Below are 22,906 nucleotides of genomic sequence, written 5' to 3' on the forward strand. Positions count from 1 at the left end.
AGGTGCTGTCCCAAGTGACAGGTGAAGGACAAGGGACAATGGCCTCAAGCTGTGCCAGGGAAGGTCCAGACTGGATATCACAAAAAAAAATTTCACAGAAAGGCTCACTGGGTGCTGGAACCGGCTGCCCAGGGAGGTGGTGGAGTCACCATCCCTGGAGGTGTTTAGAAGATGGGTAGACGAGGTGCTCAGGGACATAGTTTAGTGGCAGACAGGAATGGTTGGACTTGATGACCCAAGAGGTCTTTTCCAACCTGGTGATTCTATGATTCTATGAAAGGGTTATTGGGCACTGGCAGAGGCTGCCCAGGAGGTGGTTGAGTCCCCATCTCCGGAGGTGTTTAAAAGAGGGGCAGATTCGGTGCTCAGGGACCCGGTTTAGCGGAGGACGGGTTCGGTTGGTCTCTGTTCTCCAAGTTCCCCCCAAGCCGCCCCGAGGGTCGCTGAGGCGCTTCCTCCATCTTGCGGGCGCCGCCATGGCCCCGCCCCGGCCCCTCCAACAAAGCGCCTGGTCACCGCCCCCCTGCACCCCGCCCCGGTGCCGGCCACCAGCGGCTCTCCCGCCTCTCCCTCCTCCCCCCGCCGCCCCGCCGAGCCCCGGTGCGCCCCGCCGGGGGCGGTGCATCCTGGGAAGGCGCAGCCCGCCATGGCCCCGCGCCCGCCCGCCGCGCAGCGTCGTGGCTGAGCCAGCGCGGAGGCGGCACCGCGGAGAGCGGGGGGGACGCGCTGCCCTCCGCCCCGAGGATGGACAGGAACTACGCGGCCACCCCCAGCTTCGCCGAGACGCAGCCCGCCGCCTCCTGGGCCTACGAGCGCGGCGCCGCTAGCCTCAAGCCCAGGTGAGGCCGGCGTGGGGGGAGGCCGGGGCCTGCGGGCCGGGCCTCGGAGCCGGGGATGGAGCTGGGGGTCCCTGATGGCAGGGCTTGAGGCGCCCCTGCCTCGGGGAAGCGGGGCTCGGCGGGACAATGCGGCCCCGCGGCGCCCCCTTGGCTTCCCTGCCTTGTTTTCCGCTCGGGTTGGTTCACCTCGTCCCTTCTCCATCGCCACATCGGAGCCTCTCCTCTCGGATCTCCGCTCGGATCTCGGTCCCGCCGAGAGTTGTGTGAAGTTCCGGGAAGTGCGCGGAAAAATACAGGATGTCTTATTGGCTTCGGATCGCTTTTGGAGTGTAGAAGTGCCGGGTAATGAGCGATTAGGGGGTTGTTATCTCCTGCCTGCTGCGTCTCTTGGTGTATCTGGGGTTCCAATCTCCTTTAAAGCTAAACCACCATCCGAATAGGCTGTGGATGACTTCGCATTCGGTCCTGGAAGCGGTCAGGGGCGGATTCTGATCTCTCTGATAACACCAATAGGTTATCGAGTCAATCTCTGCCCTGACCTCGTCATGATACAGGCCATGGGATTCTTCCACTCCCCCCAAATCTGTGTTTGAAACTGGGTTTTAGAAGGTGCAGTTGAAAATTTCCAGTGAGGCAAAATTCAGCGCAGTTCTTGGTGAGGTGTAGAAGTAGCTGGTTTGTATTTTATTTCTTCTCTGTGGTGTGAAGAGAGCTGCCTTTAGCTATAGCCACTGAATCTTACTGTAGCCTCATCCACACTGAAAATCCCATCAAAATTCGTGTTTTCCTGAGTATGGATTTTGATTAATTTCTTCCTTTATGTTCTTTTTATTAAGAAAAAATAAATAATCTTCTGAAGTTTGTTACCAGACATTCTTTTTTTTTTTTCTTGTTTCCACTTCAGTTATTCTCTCGGTTTTCTCCTGGATCCCCTCCAGTTTATTGTCACCCTTCCTGAATTGTGGACATGGCATTTTAGAAGCAATTAAAGTCAATGATAAGTAAGAAGATAATGGGACCTCCCTGCAGAGTGAGCCTCTAGATTCCTTGTTTCACAGAGAATTGCAGGGATGGTTAAATTTTTTTTTTGCCAAAACCCTGCCCTGTGAATCTGTGTTTAGCCGGGTTGTCTGCAGAGTTGCCTACATGGCAAAAGAGGGTCTCCTACCGTTTTTTCTACTCTTTCTTTCTGATTGTTGAACTTCTGGTCATTTTGATATATTGTTTTAGTGGAAGCCAGTGATGTCCTTTCTATATTACTTTTGCTAATTCTCATCTGTTGAGGATGGTGCCCTCTACTCCATGAGGAAGCTTTGAGTTTTCCAGATCATTTAAGAATGCAAGATCTCTCTGGGATCCTGGAAGAAACACAACTGCTTGATTATTACTTTCTATATTCAAAAAAATCCTCCGGTTTTAAAACATAACTTTAATCTTTTTGATAGTACTGTGTTAATGCAATATTAATTGAATGTTTGGGGAATTCCTTAATGGAAATAGCACAGAGAACATTTCCAAGACAAGTACCACGAGGAAGCTTATTGGTTCAATGCCTGTTAACTTTACCGATTAAGTTGTTAATCAAAAAAAACCAAATTAGTATTACTTCATCCATTCTTGATCAGACAACGTTTATGTTATGCCTTAGGAAGAAATGTCAACAAGGCCTTGCTTTCAGTTCTTAAAAGTTTAATCTGGAGGCTGTGTAGATGGTGATGAATGATAAGTTTTAAAAGTGTTGACGGAAATGTCTTGACTTTTTTTTTTTAACCCTAGCAGAGGCTGGGGAAATGCTGTGAATTGTACTTTGTGCTTGGAAGTTGTCCTGTACTGGGTTCCTAGAGTTCATATCATTTTAGTGAGAACTAAAATACCCTGTCTTGAGCAAGATTGAAATATTTGAACCATGTTGAACGCAATGTTATAGACAGTCTGGGCTTGCAGAGGTGTCTCTGGTTTCTCTATCACTGATAACATTTGTGTTTGTATGGATGGAGCCAGTTGCTGGGGAATTGGGATGTAAGAGTCATGCCTATTGCTGCCATGGCTTGTACCAGCCTGGAAGAAAATTGTGGAGGTAAAGATATACTGTAAGGGGAATATGCTGTCAATATTCCCAACTCGTGTTACAGATGACTTCACATTTTTCAAAGTGGTGGTTTTGATTGTGGCTGACAGGTAGTCATCTAAATAGCTGAAGGTGCATTAGCCTGATGTGAAATTAAAAAAATGTGTGTCATGTTCATCTGGTACTTGAAAAGAATTCAGCCTTTAGGTGATGTAGATAACAATATTTCATTCAAATTTCATTTCATATTTATGCTGTTGCAGGCTGTGTCGTGGCAGGCTCTGTTCCCTTTGTGTGGAGAGCCATGTTCGCAGTCTCAGCTCATCAAAATGATTTCTTCTCCCTACAAGCATTGCTCCTGTCTTCCTGCACTTAACTTCAGCCATCTGGTTTTTATCCCGCTCCTTATTTCTTGCAGACACTGTTTTGTCTGCGCAATGGCACTATTCTTATCAACTGAAAGGAAATGTGTGGTGAAGTATTATAAGGACATTGCTACCAGGCCTGCTGTGACATAACTTTTCCCATGCAATAGGAGAAGATAATGAAACAGGAATGGGGAGCGGATGGAAATCACTCGAATCACTGTGTTGACTGAGCAGAGATCGCTCCCATGGAAGAGTGTACTTGGACAGTGAGGCCGCAGCGGCCCTGTAGCAGGATGCTGAGGGTTCTTCTGTCTTCTGCATTCCCCAATACCCCTTACGTAGGCTGTCAGCATCCTGAGGGAATTTCTGATGGTGGTACAGGCACACTGCCACTTCTTACCATCTCTGTTGCTGTGGCATAGTTGAAAGCTAGTCCCGTGTTGGATAGCAGATCCGTACATCATGCTTGCTTGTTACTTGCTTAAGACGAACATGGTCTTCAGGTGAACGTGTAATAGTTGGAGAGACTGTTGTAATTGCTTAGAAAGAGAAATGGAGATAGGTGATAAAGGATGAGGTTTCTGGTTGAGTATGTGCCTGACTTGTGGATCCTCGTAGAGTTTCATTCAGAGGAGAGCTTTTACTTCTGGAGGGAGCTCACTGTTCCTGTTAGGCTTCTTGCTCCAAGATAGAAATCTTGAGCTATATGAGATTGAATAACAGTCACAGTAAAGTTTGTTGTTATTTAGGCTTTATGGTGATTGCTGTGGTCTCTGATGTTTCTTCATGCCTGATGGTCTTTGTCTATTTCTGCCCTACCCAAACATATGGAGTTTTATATAATTTAATTCAAGGTGGTTCTTTTCAGTCGATAACAGTGACATTTGGTTAGCACAGCCTGTTTGTAGCACCTAATCTAAGGTAATGAGTTAATGATAGTTCATGAGCAAACTTACCTAAATGAGATATTAAACTTTTATGATAAACAGTTATGATTTTTTTAACTTGTATTTTTTAATAGCTGTCAAACTAATGCTTATTGTAACAACGATAATCATTGTGACTTAGATAAGGCTCAATTTTAAATTCTAATGGATTTTTGTGTACTTCATGTATTTTAGAAAAGCATCATCAAATGAAATTGTTCTGAGAGGTAAACCCAATGTTTGTTGTTAAGCACATTTCCTATAGAAAGTTCCCTATGGGGTAGGATTCCAAATGTTGAAAGGTAAAGTTCCTAAACATTGAATGCATTTAGAACATTTGCTATTAAAAGAAAAGTCATAGAAGGATTACATAAACTTTATAACCATACAAATAATGTAGGTCACTTTAAAATCTTACGAAACTTCCTGTCATGGTGTATATCTAACCCATTTATACATACAGTCCATGGACACCTTTCAGGGGCTTGCGAGCTTTTGTTGGTTTTCTTTTCTCTTTTTTTTTTTTTTTTAACTTGTTTTAACTTGCATTCAGTACTCACTGAAAATAGCAGCTGTGGCAAAGATTGACTGAATGGAGAGGCTGAATTCTTGCTCTATGCCCCTCAGCTTTTCACAGATGCAGGTGTATGGTCATCCTGTAAAATCTTTGCTAGAGTTTCAAAATGAGCCAGAGAGACTTGTTTGGAATTACATGCTGCTTACCTGTCTAATCTTTTACATGAAGCATTTAAATCATTAGATGTCACTTTGATGCAGCGAGAACTGATGACATAGAGCAGTATGCAGAGGGGACAAGTTGAAACTTAGTCTGAGGATGCAGTTACGTGAGATGGCTGAACTGAATGCTCAGGCTCATGACTGCTGAAAGGGCCTCCCTTCCTCTCTTGCTTTGGCACAGTTGCACAGGAAGCTGATCTGATTTGTTAAAATCCACAAGAAGACTAACCTGACTGAGAAGGTGAATGGTTTTCTCCTGAGTTGGAGAGCTGCACTGCTGTACCTGTGCTGTCAGACAGGAATCCAGAGGTGGCACCAGGGGACAAGCAGGGAGCAGAGCTGTAAGGAGTAAGCTGTGTGGCCTCAACAAGGACTCTGTCCTGCAGTCCTTGGCAGCTTTTATATGGGCTCAGCCTTGCCATGTCACGACCTTCAGTGAGGATCCACCTAAATTGTACTACCTGGTTCCCTACCAGGTAGTATGTTACTCGCATGTTACTCGCATGTTACTCGAGCGCTTGACCTCTCTTGAGAATGACAGAATGATATTGCAGATGTGAGTCCTTTCCCATGGAGCCAACAACTTCAACACAGGTTACTGAGTATTTTGTTCTGAAAGAAAGGGGATTTGTATTCTTCCATCTATGCAAAAAGTCAGTCCGATATGTGTATGCTCCCTTTCAACCTGTTAACTTTAATTGTAGGCATTTACTTTATAGCACCAGAGGACAACCCTCTTCCCTTTGTTTCTTCTGTGCTTTGCCCACCTTTTATTGTTTTCTTGGAGATGTTGATTCTGGCATGATGCTGTCATAGGAGGGAGGTTGTTTTTACAAAAATCTTTGTTTCCGTCAGGAAAAAATCACCTATGACTGGATTATGTTCATTGTGAACGATACTAGAGCTCTTAGTGGGTGTATTTTCTTTGGATTTTTTGATTTCTTTTATTTACTTAAAGCATTTGGAAATTTGCATGTCGAAGGTTATTTTGTATGATGAATGCCTATTCCATGCTTTAAAGACCAAAAAAACCCTACCCAAACCAAAAAGCGGTTAAAAGGCAGCACATTAGTAGTCTTGCTTTGAACCTTCCTTAGCAGCCTTAAGTGTGACGAAAATAACTTTGAGCGCCATGCAGGGTTCAGCCTTGCCAGCATGGCATTTCTTGTGGTATCATGCAAGGGACAGAGAAAGGAAAATTCTTAGCATTTTTAAGCAAACAGAAAATAATGTGCTCAGAGAGGATGGAGCTCTTGGTCATTAAGCACTAGGTTTACTTATCTCACTGGGCAGATTTCATAGTTTTTGGGTTTACTTCTGCTACTCTTTGTCACCTCTTGTTATGTTACTTCCTTGTTATATTCCTCTGAAGGGACTATTGGGGGTGAGTGGACACTTGGAGTTGGAGCATCCTCAGGACCTCTCTGAGCAAGGATGAAGAGAGGTGGTGGCAAGAAGTTTTTATTCCTGAATCCCTGCATACTTGAATATTCATCTTCCAAAACAATTCGGCCAGAACCTACGTATGTTTAGACAAGCTTTTCTTTGCCTCTATTGCTTTTCTTGTTTTTCATCTTCCTTCTACATGCCTACCTCTGTTACTTGTTTAGGACTTGTAAGTGTAACCAATTACAGGCAGCAGGAAGGAGACACCCTTTAGGCATCCTAATCTTAGAGTAATAGTATTTACATAGGAGTGTACTAAGGAACATTTATTCCTTAATAACCTTATATGAATTATACTTGGGGCTGTCATACATCTAGATTTCATTGGAGATAGTCCTCTTTTTCACCTGGCAGCGTTGAAGAGTTTGAGATCTGTGGGCTTTCATGTAGTGTTTCCAGATGTCTGGCAACTTGTTCTGAAAGCTTTTGGACATCCACAGTGTGCCAGATGAATGGCCACTGCTGCTGCGTGGTGTGCATGCAGTCAAACTGGTGTTCTGTGGCAATACTGAATGTACCAGCGTGTGCTGCACATGGCATTTCTTTTCTGACCAGGAAATCCCTTTAAAAAATACGGCAACTTGGTGTTTCACACCACATCCTGTTTACTTTCTCTCCTCTTCGTGTTAAAAATTCCAGTGCTAGACAGTGAATAGTCCTTCAGTTCCTATGTTCCTCCAATTTCATTGTTCTCTACTGAGTCTGCCAAGGATAGGGTTTCTAATAGGTTTTTCTTGACTGTGAACATTTGCTTTACAGAGTGGTCCTAGAAGACAAACTCTTTAGAACTCTCAACTTGCAACCGTTTGTTAACTGCCTTCAGTTGTTGCTGGAATTGGTGACCTGGAAGTTACCCATGCTCACTGCCACTGGAGAGCAGGGATTTTCTTCCTTTCCCGTCCAAAACTACTCCCTTCTGCTATTATTTTTAAAAGAGAATACATTTTTTTTTACAAATTAAAGGAATTTTTTAGTTGATGTGCATACTGTTTTGATCTGTATTAATACTTGCTTAGACATCTGCCTGAACATCAAGAAATCTTAAATCAATACCTGCAGCATGCTTACCCATGTAGCTGTAACTATTTTTATACGGTTCTGAACAGTGCATGTTTTCTAGTTGAAAGCATTCAAAAGCAACTGAGTTTGCATGGTATTTTCAGCTAGATAGTAGCTGTTGACAAGCGGGGGGGGGAGGGGGGAGGTCCTTGCAAGGTTAGAAATGTAAATTTAAATCTGTTACAGGGTGGAGACTACTGGTGAAGAGAAGAGCTAAATTCAAGCTCTATGCTAATTGTCCAGTTAAAAGTAAGGAGTAACACCCTGTGATGTTTCCTTTAACAGGACTCTTGCTGCTGCATTTTATGATGAATTGTGTGTTATTAATATGGTTGATCGTTTCTGGGCACACCTCCTAAATTGGCATAGAAGAGGTGATAGTCAGAGGGATGCCTCTTAATTGACTCAGGAAGCTCATATGAGCTGCTTAGCCCTTGTAGTGTGGTGTGGGATGGGGAAAACACTTTACTGGACATGTAGGCATGCTACATGACTGAGAGAATATTTAATGATCTTGAATTGTAGGCTGTACAGATAACCAAAGTCACAGAAGGATAATAAGGTTTGTGGTGCCAGATTTAGGCAGTGAATAGATGACTCGATTCCATGCAAGTTCTGTGAGTATGTGAGGCATGAAGCCCCTGATCTTCACGGGGATTCAGTATGTTGCATACTGAGTGCTTAGAAATTTTAACTTCGTGAAAGCTTGAGAAACCGGCTCTTATTTCAGTTCCAAGTGTTTGAAGCTCGGTTGTGAGGACTGACTTCTTTCGTAAATCCGAGTGGATTAGTGTTTGTGCCTTAATTTCCCTGGATTAAAAGAGAAGATATTTCATGGATTATGGAACTGTAAAATGCTTGAGGATTTAGTAACAAAAAGAGGTGTTGCTCAAGATCCCTCTGTCAGTCATAGAACATATGTACTTGTGGCTCTTGCCTCTTTTGTGATGACTATCTCAACTTCAGCATCGTCTTCTCCGTGTAATTGAAAAATAAAAGGCTTATTAAAAGGATATTGAGCATTTCTGTAGTATCCAAAGGTAATGCTCAAGTTTACCACAAAACATGGCACTGTAATAATTGCAGGACAGTAAGTGTTGAGAAGCACTTCAGTACCTGAAATGAATTCTGTTGTTAATAAGGCACTGATGTGACTAAGCTGCATCTTGAGATAGTGCTCTGCTGATTTTTGTATTTTGAAATAAAATTGTATTATTAAAAGTAGTGAAATCTTTTTGTGCATTTCTCGGCCAGCCATAATAGAGGATTATGCTGTGTGCGCAAGCATTAGTGCTGTGGTAATCTTAAAGAGTTTCAGATATCTCCAAGTGTGCTTTTGACAACAGAATAGCATTGCGTATAAGAGAAAAAGTGCTAGATTTCCATTACTCTCTGTTACAAAAATCTTTGAAATCATTAAGTAAAGCTCTGTAGGAGAGAAGCATTACTAATTAAAAAAATCACAGCTATTATCACCGTGATGGTTAAGAGAACATTCTTTTATAGAGAAAAGATAAGAGAATAGGATAAATAAATATAGTGACAAAATAATCCGGTGCCTCAAAAGGTGAGAAAAGAAGATTGCAGCTCTTTCCATAGTGTAAGCTACACAGAGCAAAATGGATAGTAATTTTCTGCAGGGAGCAGTAGAGGCTTTCAGGAAAGATGTGTGAGACTCCAAAACATTGTTTGACAAACAAATGGCTTCAAATGATTTCTCATGTGGCAGTATAAATATCAGTTGATAATTGTGGGCATATTGGTGTCTGTTTAGATATGGGGAGTGGTGATAAATGAGGTCATAAAAGTTAGGCCTCAATATTCAGAGCAGGAGTGCTGAAATCTCCTCTCCAGACCTTGAGATCTTGAAAAGTACATCAGGAGCTCAAAAATGGTGTAATCGTAGAATAGTTTTGGCAGGCTGTAGCCCTGTTAGAGTAGAAAAGAGGGGATGAAAAGCGGGTAAGTGGTAAAGAGCTTCTTAACTAATACAACACTTTACAGTCATTTTTATCTACCATGTTCAGATCTAAACATGGTGGCTTTTTTTCCTGTGGGATTTTTTGTGTAATCGATTTCAAGGAATTCCTTGAAAAGTTGTGATAAGAGACAGAATACCTGTCTTGATGCCTCCAGCCCCATGTGCCCTGCGGTCGAGTGGCCAGAGGGACTGCAGCAGTTTGGGGCTGCTGCAGCCAGGTAATCACCCCCAGTCCCAGTATGTAGGGGAGCCTGAAAGCCCTGGATGCTGCCCCAGCTTCTAGGTTCCTGCTAGTGGGCTGGGAGCTTTAGTTTCTCATTGAAGGAGTTTGAAGTAGTTCATATTTGGATTTTTAATTTTGAATTTTAAATACCTTCAGCTTTTTTTTTTTACCTTTCATAGCATATGTAATTTTTGTAAGCTATGGATTTTCTTTTGGAATGTTGCTTTGGTTAGGGGACTGAGAATTTTAGTCAAAGTCAGGAGAAGCGATAGCAATATCTGCCAATTCTGATTTAAAAAAATCCCCAACCTTTTTGTTAAATATGCTGCATTTCAGCTGTAGATAACTGCAGCAAAAAGTGAATTTACAGTGTATACCTTGAAAGTTAGGAACACAAGGTAGTTTGTCCAGTCCCTCCATAGTAACTGAAGCTGAAGTTTGTGAGTAGCTCATTTCTCTCTGAATGTTAGTTTTCGCTTACGTGGTTTCAAGACATAGTTTAACTGATTTTTACAAAAAGGGAATTACTATTGGCTTTATTTTTAAGAACTTCACAGGTTACTTAATCAGACAAGCCAGTGCTTGCACTCAAGTATTGGAGTACTAGTAAGACTATTTTGGCTTTCCTGAAACAGTTTAGGATTTGTTTTATTTTTTAAAAGGATCAAGTGGTAAAGAGTTCAGACGTGTTATCATGTGAATAAAAAGGAGGTGGACCTTTTTTGCCTTAATATCTTTCCCCTCTTAAGATATGACATTTATTCAGGTAACAAATCACAGGGACAATGAACTTTTGCTCATTCAGGCAGTTCCCTGCATGTAATTTTCTGCCTCAATCTATTTCTCGTAAGCTTCTCTCTCAGCTCCTAGAAAACAAGGAAGGAACAAATTAGTGTTTCCTCTCGCGAGTACCTTGAGGCAGTTTGCGGTCCATGGCGCGGTGGTCTCAGCCGTGCTCTTGGTCACTCTGTATATGAATTGAAGTGGGAATTTAAAATTACGTTATAACTTCATCTTTACTGAAAAAGTGAAAAGTGATTACCTTTGGTATGTTAGAATTTCATATACTCTATCTTGAATATGTAGTGTGTAATTACATTAAAAGGGAAGAATATGACATAATGAACAGACAGTTGAGATTGTGAGTAAAATACTTCTGTGTTTTACTGATGCCATAGTACTGGAGAAGAATTCTGTATTTTCCATCTTCCTAGAAGTCATCTTCCAACTCGTATAATAATATTATTAGAATAGAATCATCAAATTTGTAAAATACCTCTAAGATCATTAAGTTCAACCATTAGCCCAGCATCGCCATGCCTACTGAACCATGTCATGAAGTGCCACATTTACATGCTTTTTGAACACCTCCAGTGATGGAGACTCCACCACTTTCCTGGACAGCCTGTTCCAATGCTTCATACTCTCTCAATGAAGAATTTTTTCCTGATATCCCATCCCTGGCACAACCAGAGGCCATTTTGTCTTATCCTATCACTTCTTACTTAGGAGAAGAAACCAACACCCACCTCTCTACAGCCTCTTTTCAGGTAGTTGCAGAGAGCGTTAATGTCTCCCCTCATCTTTCTTTCCTCCAAACTAGACAGCGCCAGTTCCCACCAGCTTTGTTGCTCTTTTCTGGGCATGCTCCAGCACCTCATTGTCTTTCTTGCAATGTGAGGGGACCAAAACTGAACACAGCGTTCGAGATGCAGCCACAGTTAATTATGCTTTAAAATATGTATTTGTTTTCATGTGAAAATTCAAAAATGGGTCAGGCAAATGGTAAAGATGTATGCTATTCCTAGAGGAACACTCTGTGTATCTTTTAAAATGAATTAATTGGAGAGATGCTTTTCTTCTCGTTTCTCAGTGGTGGACTTCACTTTTCAAGCAGCAGATTATTTTTTCTTTTGCTTTGTGGATACAATAACTGTTCTGGACTGCTAAATATTCTTTCTCTTTGTGCAAATGTCACTTGAATCTTCAAATATTAAGGATTGCCTTGTCTTGTATCATCGAATGAGAAGATACTGGGAACTGGATACATGGAGTAGACTGGCTTCCATTTTTTCCTGAACTTGCCAACATTTGCAAGCTTTGAACCAACTTTGTTTTTGCAGCTTCTCTGAGGCTGGGAAATAGAGGTGAAAAAATAACATATCATATACATTTTGTATACATTGTGTGTATATATATATACACATGGTATACACTTTGCACTGAAGTGAGTCTCTGGGCTGAGCGGGAGTTTGTTTTCTGTTGGAATTAATTTCTGAAACATTTTCTGTTTTCTGTACAGGCTTACTTTAAACTTCCAGAAGTGCGTTGACCTGTCCATTGGACAGGAGTGATTTGTTGTTATTAACAGTATTAAACATTTAAGTTGCATCTTTCTGGACAAATCTCTTGATTCTTTGAGTCTGCTTCCTTAGAACCAGTGTTTTTCTAAAGCATAAGATCAAACCCATTTTTGGATTAAATATATCTGCCTATAACATTGCTTTTAAATTTTAATTTTATTCTGATAGATGAACCCTAGATGCCCATTGACATCCTAGTTAGACTGTAGCAAATGGTGAACTGCTTTGCTGTTGGAATGGGCAGCTAAAAGGCTGTTTGCCCTCCATTTTGTCTGTATTAAATTTAAGTAATGTTTCCAAGTAATAGTCTTCCTTTCTGACTCCATGGGATGATGTGAATAAAAGGAATTTAACAAAGATAAATATTTAAGCAAAATATTAAATTTTGTATCTAATATTAAAACCATTCTAAATATGAACCCCCCATTAGATAATGCAAGTTGAAACTTTTTTTACATGTTTAAAATTGGATATGGTGGACAAAGCTGCATATCGGTGTATACATTGTAGTTAGAACAATATTTTTAATATTTAGAAATGCATTTGTCATTTTGGATCTTAAATGGCTTTGCATTCGGCCTCTGACTGGAGGAACTCCCTGTTGCACAGCGTAAGTGCTGGTTGGAGAGAGACTTCTTTGCCAAGTGTCTGACCTTTGGGGTAGAGAGAAATTTAAGTAATGTTTTCCCTACATCGCATATATCTTGAGTCACATAAACCACCAAGTGCGAGGTTTAAGGTATTTCCTTGTCAATGCAAGGCTATAGCTGTATTTTTAATTTCCTTTTTGGTGATGTATGTAGAAATGGACCATATGCCTACTTACCTGTCTGGAGGAGTTGGGAATCTTTTTTGTTTTCGGGAAGGCAGAATGGGCTGCTCAATGATGAAATCTGGTTGTTTGCCTGGTACACCTCAGATTTCATTACAGGTGGAGTGTGCTGGGTTATTGCTTTTGGGTTTGTTGGGTTTGATTGATTTAGATCTCAGACTTTTAAGTCCGTGCAGGAGCTGAAGTTTGAGGTGCTGAGGCTTCCCTTCTTGGGGTAGTGGGAGCATGGGACCTTTCTGATTCTCCCATGTTTAGGAGTTCCCTGTGTAACTCTGGTCTTGTAGGTGTCCAGTTTCACTTTCGGCACAGCCTGCACCATTTGAATACTTTGAAAATGCTCTGTAATGTGTTATTTTAGCAATTTTCCTTTGTATCAGAGGCAGAAGTTACAGGTGCCTAAGAACAAAAGAACAACATACTGCAGCCAGAAGTATCTCTTGCTGCTTAAAAGTCCAGGTCTGTTTTTCACACAGGCATTATGTTTCCCTAGACCTTGAATAACTGCTGGTACTAAACTTGAAAAAAGCAAAAAAAATTAAAAAAAAAAAAAAACCAACAAAACCCAAACCTAAAAATTGCTAAGCTCTTATGAAAATTGATTTAGAAAATGAAGTAGAAAGATGAAAATGCCCTCTTTCCATATAGCTATACTTTTAGTACTGAGTAAATTAAAATACGTTTAAGTGGGTTTGTTTCTATGTTTCATTCTGTATGGATGCCTAGGACAGCAAGGTTATTTGAAGAAAATGAGAGAATTAAAAATAAAGGCTTACTTGTGTGCCCAGTGCTTATTGCAACTAGATTTTGTTTCTTTATGAAAGGGATCTTTGCATTTGAGTTTGGAATTCAGAAACGCATCTCACTGTGTACAGTGCAAACCAGATAATTGTGTTGGCAGCTGAGGCGGGCTGTGAGTGCAGTGTAACCCAATAACCTTTTGCAGTTGGAGACCTAAATTCATATGAAACTATTTGAATGAAGAATGCTGTGAAAGTAAATTATCATAAGAATAGCAACATAAACAGGTCTGTGAAGAGTTGATACAGGAAAGACTTAATACAGGCTAACAAAAAGGAATTGTAAATCAAGGTTGAGGTACTTTAGTTAACAATTAAGTGCAAAGACTATATGTTTTCTTGCAGAAATTTTGCTGAAGAGGTCATCTTTTATTGGCCCAACTGACAGAGCTGAAAAAAGCAGGTTAATAAGAGTCTTTTCACTTTCATCGTCATAAGGATTTGATGATTTGACACGTAATGGTGGCCCATTATAGGACATCTTTAAAAGGACATTAAACATTATGTTAAAATTGAGTGGACCTTTTCAATGAAAAATACTTTGAGGGAACTATTTTCCAAATTTACATGTGGAATTTTTATTACTTTCTAGCAGTAATCACTCCATTGTGCAGTAAAGTGCAGTAGAAGTAAGAAACTGCTGTGATATATCAGTGATAAGGGGGAAGTGGTTTTGGAACACTACATAGTACCTCATTATTTGTTATGATTAGTCACTAAGTAATGTGAGTGTGTTTCTTCTGTAAATATGATACTTCAGTACAAGTGAGACCTCCCGTGGAATTTTGACAGACTTCAAAACCAGAGCACAAAAGGCTACATAGCCCTAATGTTACCTTCCACACCTAATGTACTTTTGATATGCAAATTATTTGCTGTGTAAGTTCATCTTTTTGAAAGTTAAATTTTATAAAAAGAAGCCCTAAGGCAATAATTATCTTTCTGTCTGCTGTGCTTGTGTTTAGGATCAGCTTATGTAAACTGAAGGCATATATGCAGGTTTTTTTTGAGATAAGTATCTACATTCCAGCAACTGGTAATTATGCAATAAACAATTAACCCTTCTAATAAATACAGTGTTTTTATTGAAAGACACATTCATTTTTGAGGTTGTGGTTGCATTAACTACGGCCTGGGATTTTGTATTGTGTAAGAAAAAGAAAAAAGTCGTCATATATTTTGAGCATTTGTATGATGCTCATAATTACTGGAATTTTGAGATTCTAGTAATTAACAAGGTTTTTGAGATACTAAGTGTAGAAGTTATTTTGTGTTCCAGTGTCAATTCCAGCCTCCTCCCTGTTACAAAGTCTTTGTCTTATGTTTCTTTTACAAGTTGCTTTTATCATTCTGTGTTCTGCAAGGTTGTTTATTAGGCTGTACTGTAGTCTGTGTAGACTGTACCTTGCCTTCACAAAACAGATGTTTATTGCAAGGGAGTGGAGAGGAAAATGAATTGCAGACTTCACCAAACAACCAGAATAAGTAGAAATTTCAAAAAATAAAAAAAAACACCCCACCTCAGCAAACTGATGTTTCAATTTCCCAAATTTTCAGGTGGTTAAAGTTCATCCACTTTTTGCTCATGACCTTCTGCTGTGACGATGTGAGAGGAGGGATGATGCAACATTACTTAATGTAATCTATACCAGTTTTTGTGGGTCTCAACTTGTCTGGAAGGATGTTTGCTGCAAAGTGTAGGTCTGCTTGCCTGGAAAACCAATACAATGCCAAACATACTTCTTGGCCTAAAAATACTTGAAACGGGAGAGGGAAGGTGGTCCACTGTCTGAGTGATACATGCAGTGTGATTTCATAGTTTCTTTTTAAATGTGTATGAAAGAAAAGTCAGCATCACATACCTCTATGCAGGTGAATCATACTATGGTTTGGATTGGAAGGGACCTGACTGAAAGATTGTCTAGTTCTAATCTGTTTGCCATAGGCAGGAACACCTTCCATAGGACCAGGTTGCTCAGAGACTTATCCAGGTTGGCCTTGAACACCTCCAGAGATGGGGCTTCCATAATTTCTCTGGGCAACCTATCAGTGCCTCACCACCCTCACAGGAAAACATTTCTTCCTAATATAAATCTCCCCTCTTTCGGCTTAAATCCATTCCCCCTAGTCGTATCTCTGCACTCCCTGGTAAAGATCCCCTCCTCAGCTTTCCTGTAGGCCCCCTTCAAGTACTGGAAAGCTGCTATAAGGTCTTCCTGAAACCTTCTTGTCTCCAGGCTTAACAACCCAACTCTCAGCCTGTTCTCATAGAGGAGGTGCTCCAGCCCTCAGATCATCTTAATGGCCATCCTGGAGTAAAACTAAATCCTGAAGCTCCGTCAGGGAAGGTTCAGGTTGGATATCAGAAAAAAATTCTTCACAGTAAGAGTCATTGGGTACTGGAACAGGCTGCCCAGGGAGGTGGTCGAGTCGCCTTCCCTGGAGGTGTTTAAGGAACGGGTGGATGAAGTGCTGAGGGACATGGTTTAGGGAGCGTTAGGAATGGTTGGACTCGATGATCCAATGGGTCCTTTCCAACCTTGTGATTCTGTGATTCTATGGGAAGTTTTCACAAGATCAGCATTTGTGTTGAAGATAATTCTTGCAAACAGTGCACGTGCTACCGTGATTCAGTTTAGAAGCTTATTTTCTCATGTAGCACGTTTTTATTTTTAAAAAATCTGAAGAAAACATCATGTCCTAAGTTTGTGTTTTCTCCAGCTATGCAAGTTTGTTCAAAAAACCCGAAACCACCTTAACTTTTAAATTTGCCTTGTAGAAATATTTGCTTTTAAATTGGCTTTATTACATGCATAATGTTTGATCTGCAGAACAGTGATGCAATTTCTTTTGGTCTGGAAGTATTAAAAGTGTTTAATGCTGTAAAGAAATACCCTGCAGTGTCATGTGGTTGTGCCTGCCAGTTGTCTGTGGTAGCGATGCAAAGCATTAGATTTCAGTCAGTATATAATCGAACTCAGTTGTTGATACAGTGTTGAACTGTGCAAAGATCTGTCTTCTGCAACTAAGTGCATTGATGTGCTGACTCGGAATTGAGGCTTGGGGATTCTCTAAGTGATAATTATTGCTGTGAAAGGTGTTAAAGTGCTAGACAGTGCAACTGAGAAAAGCTGTAGCTGAGGTGCTTTGCTTTTTCAGAGGGTTTTTGGTTCATTCCTTAGACTTCTGCCTTAGCCTGGCACACTGACTGTAGCAGTGCTCCTATGCTATAAGCAGCTGAAACAGAAAATATATCCCCTGGTAGTGCACCTCGGGCACAGAAGTTAATCTAGAAGTCTGAAATGTGCCCTTTACAGAGAGGCTCTTGCTAGTTATAATGTGCGGAGGTTACAGTGCTCTTGCAGGCTTATCAGATTTCCATTGCCTTCTCTTACCCTCTTAATGAAAACGAAGCAAATCAGTAGTGTTGCCAAGCCGGTGACTTCTATGAAAGTTTCCCATGATGTCATGATTCCTGGCATCAACTGTTCAGTTTTCCCTTATGCGGAGTGACTGCCCCCTCATCCCAGGGGGACGAAGGAGGGTAAGGGAAGTCTCCTTTAATGCAGTCAGAAGGGGAGGACTGTGGGTTTGAGGTTTTTCTGGCATCTGCTTACAATTGAATTTTGAACTTAAATCAATGTCACATGCACTGGAGTAAGTAGCAGCTACCTATAAATGTAATGTCCAAAAGGCAAGAAGAGAAGATGATAAATGATTGCTTGGTCATGCTGGCTTTCATTTTTTTTTTTTCCTGTTTGACGGCTGCTGTACAAAGCTGAACTTCTGGAAGCTTGAAAGCTTTGGGATTGTGTTTTGCTTTCTCCCTCCTTTTTCTGCCTTTTAAGTTGGAAGTCATTAGTGCTTTTGGCAGATTTCTGATGATGCTTGATATTTAGATCGTGTTCCTTTATTTCCTGCATTATTGTTTTTGCCTGGGTCCAGACTATATATTTTCAGTTTGCTTCCATTAGGCCTGATTAAAACATCATGTTAATTTAGATGATGCATTTCAAAATGTTAAATAAAAACTGTGGATCATTTACATATAACATATTTGATGTTAGGGGGTCTGAAATCTGTGACTTGCTAGTGCTCTTGCTGTCAGTCTTGTTGGAATTGTAGCAAACAAAATTCACAAAATCTTAAAAGCAATGCTCCCATAGCTTCTTAGTCATTCCAGCCTTGGTATTAAATGTGGTCTTGTAAGTTTTAATGGAAAGAGAACCAAATGTTGAGGTGGCCATATACTTTTAGTAATCTGCTATGCAGGTTTTACATCAGTAAATCATTATAAAAAGTGTCCATCCATTGTTTCTTCCACCTGAACTAGGAAAACTTCTATCATTCTGACCTGGTCCTTTGTAGACTTTTTTGTGGTAAACATTGATATTTTTTTTTTTTTTTAAGGGTTCCCCCCCCACCTTGGCTCATCAGGTTTTGTAGCATGTTTTTTTAATAACTGCTTAACGTTTTTTTGATGTCCTAGCACAACCATGTCTCTCAGCCTTTGGGTCTGTGTTGTCGTTTGTTTCTGCAACTTTTTGGCTTGTGGTTGGGATTTCATAGTTGTACTTAGTTTCTACAGCTGTGTTTTTTAATAATGTTTAATTTCTTCCTTAGCCTAAGCTATGGAGGAGGACATTCATCACATTCAGAAACGGATCTCCTTCACAGACAGGCATACACTGCTTCTCATCAGCTTCCTGGATACTCTACCGCACACCATCCTACTGGTAACTGTCCATATCATGAGCTTACAGCTTAAATAGCTAAAGGAAAAAACAACCTGCTGGGTAATTTAGTTTCAAGTTGATAGATTTCATAACCAGAAGGAATTTGTCATCCAGGTTGTGGCAAGTGTGTTAGAAAAACTGAGCTTGTAGTAGAAAGGTAACAATCAGTTGTTTAGTTTATTATCAAAATGTTGTAAGTAAAAAGGAAGATACAAGAGAGGGGTGTTATGCTCAACAGCTCATTGTCAGTTCTTAAAGAAACTACACTTATTCTTTAAAATACAGTTTTTCAGGATTTGGCCTGTGCACAAGGGCCAAACATTAAGTATGCCTCAATGCCAGCTGCAAAAATTGTGCCAGTTCATCTAGCCTAAAGCAAATAGCCAAAACTAACGTGAGTTGGGACACGCTGTTGCTAGTACTTACACGTGCAAACTAAGACACAGTGCAGGGGGAAAGTTAGAGTTTACTTTAAATGTAGTAGCAGGGTAGGCTGTGTTACATCTGTATCAGGATCTGTCTGTGATGCTGATGATATCCTGTCTCCATGTCAGGAGAAGACAGGGCATGACCTGTTCATGCTAGCTTTGTAAACCGGTTTCTAAGGAAAGATATTTGAGCTCATGTTCTGGCTGGAATCCAAAGTTTCTTGGCAGGTCCTTGATCAGGACGATGGAGGGTCAGAACTGCAGAGAATATTTCAGGGTACAGACCCTGTAGTCTTGACATAATTTCAGTTACTTAAGACTCTGGGTCTTTCCAGTGCTTCCCATTGAGCCCCCTGCCACTGAAAGGTGTGAGCAGCAGGGAGCACACAAAGGTGTTTGAAACAGTGAATGCAGCCAAACCCCCTTTTCTTGTGCCAGTCTGACAGAGAAGTCTGGAATGCTAGAAGCTGTCTTGGCGGGGGGAAAGATTGAGAAGCTGAAACTGTTTCAGAAGGAATTCTGGACGTTTAAACAGTTCATGTGAAAAGTGGAATGATGAATCTTCAGATGAAGGGAGAATTTTATTGGTTGACCTAGACAGTGTTTTTAAGCATCTCATTTGGCATATATTTAATACTAGATTTTAAAACGTATACTCAAGTTCCAGCTTAGAGTTGTAACACTGTAAACCAGTTAAAAATACAGTGATTTTTCTGTGTTTAATAACATTGCTGGTGTTTCAGAGATTATTTTTAGTGAATTATGAATGTATATCCTTGTTATTTAATTGAGCTTATAAATTCGTCTGAGTTGCCTGTTTATTTTGTTTCATTTCCCTCCACCCTTGTCTAGGTCTTTCAGGAATATTTGATACCAGTATGCACAGTGCTGGAAGTAACACTAAGGAAACTTCTTCAGTTATGAATTTTCTCTCTGCTATTGAGTCTCGTACTGCTCAGGCAGTCTCTTCAGGATCTACTCTTTTGCCACAATTCAGGGCTCCTTCCTGGCAGACAGGTAAAAAATTTCTCTTGAAATAAATTTTTGTCACGATTATATTGAATGTTTGGGAGAATTTGAAACAAATACCCCGAGTGGCTGAAAAGGCTACATCTTCTACCTATTTTCCATCTTTGTATTTAAAAATCTCAAAATCAATGGAATTATATTAGGAGGAGAATTATATGAGCAGAAGCTTTAATTGTTTAGACGGAATTTAGATGTGTAGAACACTTAGTCCAATGAGTCAAATTTACACCCCAGCTTTGTTTGGAATTGGTCTCACTAACACCGTAAGCTTATTCAGGTAAGCTGCCCATACACCCTAGCAGATCTTTTATCCTCAAACTCTGTTCCCTGTCATAGTTCTTCTGTGATATTACTACTAAAAGCCTGTGGATAACTTTAGCCCCTTTCTACACAGAAGTAATGAGCAAGGTGTTCTTAAAAAGAAGGTCCGAGGTGCATGTCGCGTAGAAATAAGTGGTCTGATTTACAAATAAACAGACATGCAGTCTTTTTTTGGCAGACTGACTGCCTCCTGTAAACCTCCCCATCTGTCAAGCCTTCTGTGCAGAGCAGGAAACTTTGCATATTTTGAGCTTGCTGTAGACAGCCCCACCAAGATTAAGTGTTGCTACTGCATCTGTGGGTAGCTTCAAGTTATGCTTAATCTTATGTAGTGATTGTGCAGCTGTGCAATGAATCACATCTATTCACTGATCTGACAGAAAAACATTTGGGTGGGTTTTTTCCCTTGGTGGGTTGTATTTCCACTGTATCAGCAGGCTGATCTGTGTTGCAGTGCAGCTGTGTGATCGCTGGTTCTGATTTAGGGGTGGAGGCGTAAGGTAGGAAGAGGGAAGAGCTGAACAATCCTTTCGTTGACAATGTGCACTTGGTGGGTTAAGTGTAATGTGCAGCTGCATGCCATGAAGAGCTACTCAAAAAGCTGAGGATAGAGAATGTGGCTTTTTATTCACCATGGACAAAAGCAAATAGTGGGAGCGCAGATAAAGATGCGCGGTATTAGTCTGTCAAAAAGTCTTAAAGTAAATCAGTGGTGTTTAGAGTTGTGATGACCCATACTCGCCTCAGATTGTCAGCTGGGAAGAAATCTTTTTTTCTCTTCGTCCTAGCATTTTCTCCATTGCAGCCTGCCTAACAGTGAATTGTGAAGAATGGGGAGACATGCTGTGGGTCGGGTTTGATGTTCATACCAGTGATTGAGAGACTTCTCAGTACTCATTACTAAGAACTCATCAGTAAGCCCATTTTCAATATTACCAGTTCTCTGAGCTTTCTGCTGTCCTTTAATACTTTCGCTGCTTTTCTGTATCCCTCAATCCTCCCAAGTCTCTTTTGAGAGCTTGGTTTTCTACTAGCTTTTTTGATGAAGGAAAACAAGTGCTCTACACTCTTCAAGGTGACCTTTCTTGAGAAGGTTTTCTGCTTTGGGTTTTTCTCCAAACCCTGCAACTGCCGATTCTGGGGGCAAAAGGGGAACGATGTGTTTGTTACATTGTCCTACCACATGTTCCTTTGATCTGTGGGATGTTACCAGTGTTTGATTTCTTAAGGGTAGTGGGGAGTGTCTGTGCACACCGCTTACTACCTTTGTCATACCTTCTGTCTGCCTCTCTACAAAAGTAAAAAATAAAACCCAGCAGTTTTGCTTCAGTAGAGCTTCTGTGACTGGCTCTTATCTGATTTAAGAAATGACCTGGGTAGTAGGAAGGGCTTTAATTTATGGAAGAGAAGGGAAAGCTACAGGTTAGATAAGAAATGAACATCTACAGTTAAAAAAAGGTATAAATTCTTCCTCTTCCTTGATGCTTCCAGATGCCCGTACATTTGTTTTAGTGGTAGGGAACAGTAAAAGAGAATGTGGTTGTCCACAATGTTGCAGTTCTTTAGACTAGGAAAGAAAAAAAAAAAAAGCATTAAAACACCACTTAGGCTTTCTTCCTCAGAAAGACTTTATTGTTGACTAATGAAAAATACCTTGGCATTCCTTCAGTATCACGTCTCTTCATATCAGTTTGTCTTGAAATGAAAAGGAGAAACAAAGACTTTCTTTCACAGCTTCATCTGAAACTTCCAAAGCAGTTGTATGATTAAGTTGCAATCAGTTTAAGAGGACTTAATATGTTCTAAAATAAAGATTTTTTTAGATTTTTTTTTTTTACTGAAATACTTGTCTCAAAACAAGCTTTATCAACTGAGAAGTTTTGTGTTTATTCTTAAATGATCAGAAGCTAAACGCTGTTTTAAGTACCTAAGAAGAATTGAAAATTTTTCAAATCATATCAATGACTTTCAATTTTTCTGTTTTACATACCCGGGTAAATTTCCCGGGGAAAATTGATTCCTTTACAGATTCCTAGGCAAGAATTTTGAGCTTCTCTGAGGATAAACTTGCCTTCTTCACTTTTGTTGCTAGACTTTGGACATAGTACACAAACTTCAGCAGTACCTGCAGGTTACCGGGTGAAAAGTAGGTGAACGATATGGATCACTGCTGTTAGCCCAAAAGCTTGCAAAGAATTTCGTGCTCCTATTTCAGTTAGAGTAGTATATTCTGCTGAGAAATCTTGTTTAAGCCAGGATGTCATACCAGTGTCTGAATGCAAATGAGTAATATTATACCTGTCTGTTGGATAGTTGCCGTTTGTGGATATTTTGGACTCTCACTTTAGAAAGCATGCAAATCAAATTTATTCTTTTTATGGAAAGCCAAACCCCTCCTTTAAGAAAAATGTATTGCAAAGTGTTCAGGCCATTAGCTATCACTGCAAGCTCTGAAGTGTTTCAAGTAGTAAGTTATAAAAGTGTTGATGAGGCTAAATGCCAGAGGTGGAATTGCTCCTTTAATTGTGTATGGATTATAGTTGGTAAGGTGCAATTTTGCCTTTTTACTCTGTATTAAAGGTGTCCAAGGATTTTGATCAGTTGTCCTCTACTATGAACTTCATTTTAAACTGAAATAGAAACTACTGAAGGTCTTTCAGTTTCAAAGCAGAATTAATCCTGTAAATTTTTCTATGCACAATTTACATGTCCAGGATGTGAGTTTTCCCCCCTTGGATTTGGAATGCTTAAA

At 40.4% G+C, this 22,906-nt stretch overlaps 1 protein-coding gene across 3 annotated transcripts in view; it reads left to right on the forward strand.

The window, feature by feature from the left end:
* The first annotated feature begins 555 nt into the window (after positions 1-555).
* Positions 556-22,906, forward strand: part of QSER1 (glutamine and serine rich 1) — a 46,888-nt gene continuing 24,537 nt past the window's right edge. Inside the window, exons 1-3 of one of the 3 annotated variants that reach the window (XM_054067289.1) lie at positions 556-839; positions 18,264-18,376; positions 19,657-19,821. In XM_054067289.1, the coding sequence (XP_053923264.1) occupies positions 745-839; positions 18,264-18,376; positions 19,657-19,821 (373 nt within the window). In that variant the 5' untranslated portion in view covers positions 556-744. Of the gene's footprint in view, positions 840-1,003; positions 1,182-18,263; positions 18,377-19,656; positions 19,822-20,942; positions 21,069-22,906 lie in introns of those variants that run through there. The other 2 variants (XM_054067290.1, XM_054067288.1) reach the window with 2 other exon arrangements.

Source organism: Cuculus canorus, chromosome 5, assembly GCF_017976375.1.
Source record: "Cuculus canorus isolate bCucCan1 chromosome 5, bCucCan1.pri, whole genome shotgun sequence".
In the NCBI taxonomy this organism is placed as follows: Eukaryota; Metazoa; Chordata; class Aves; order Cuculiformes; family Cuculidae; genus Cuculus; species Cuculus canorus.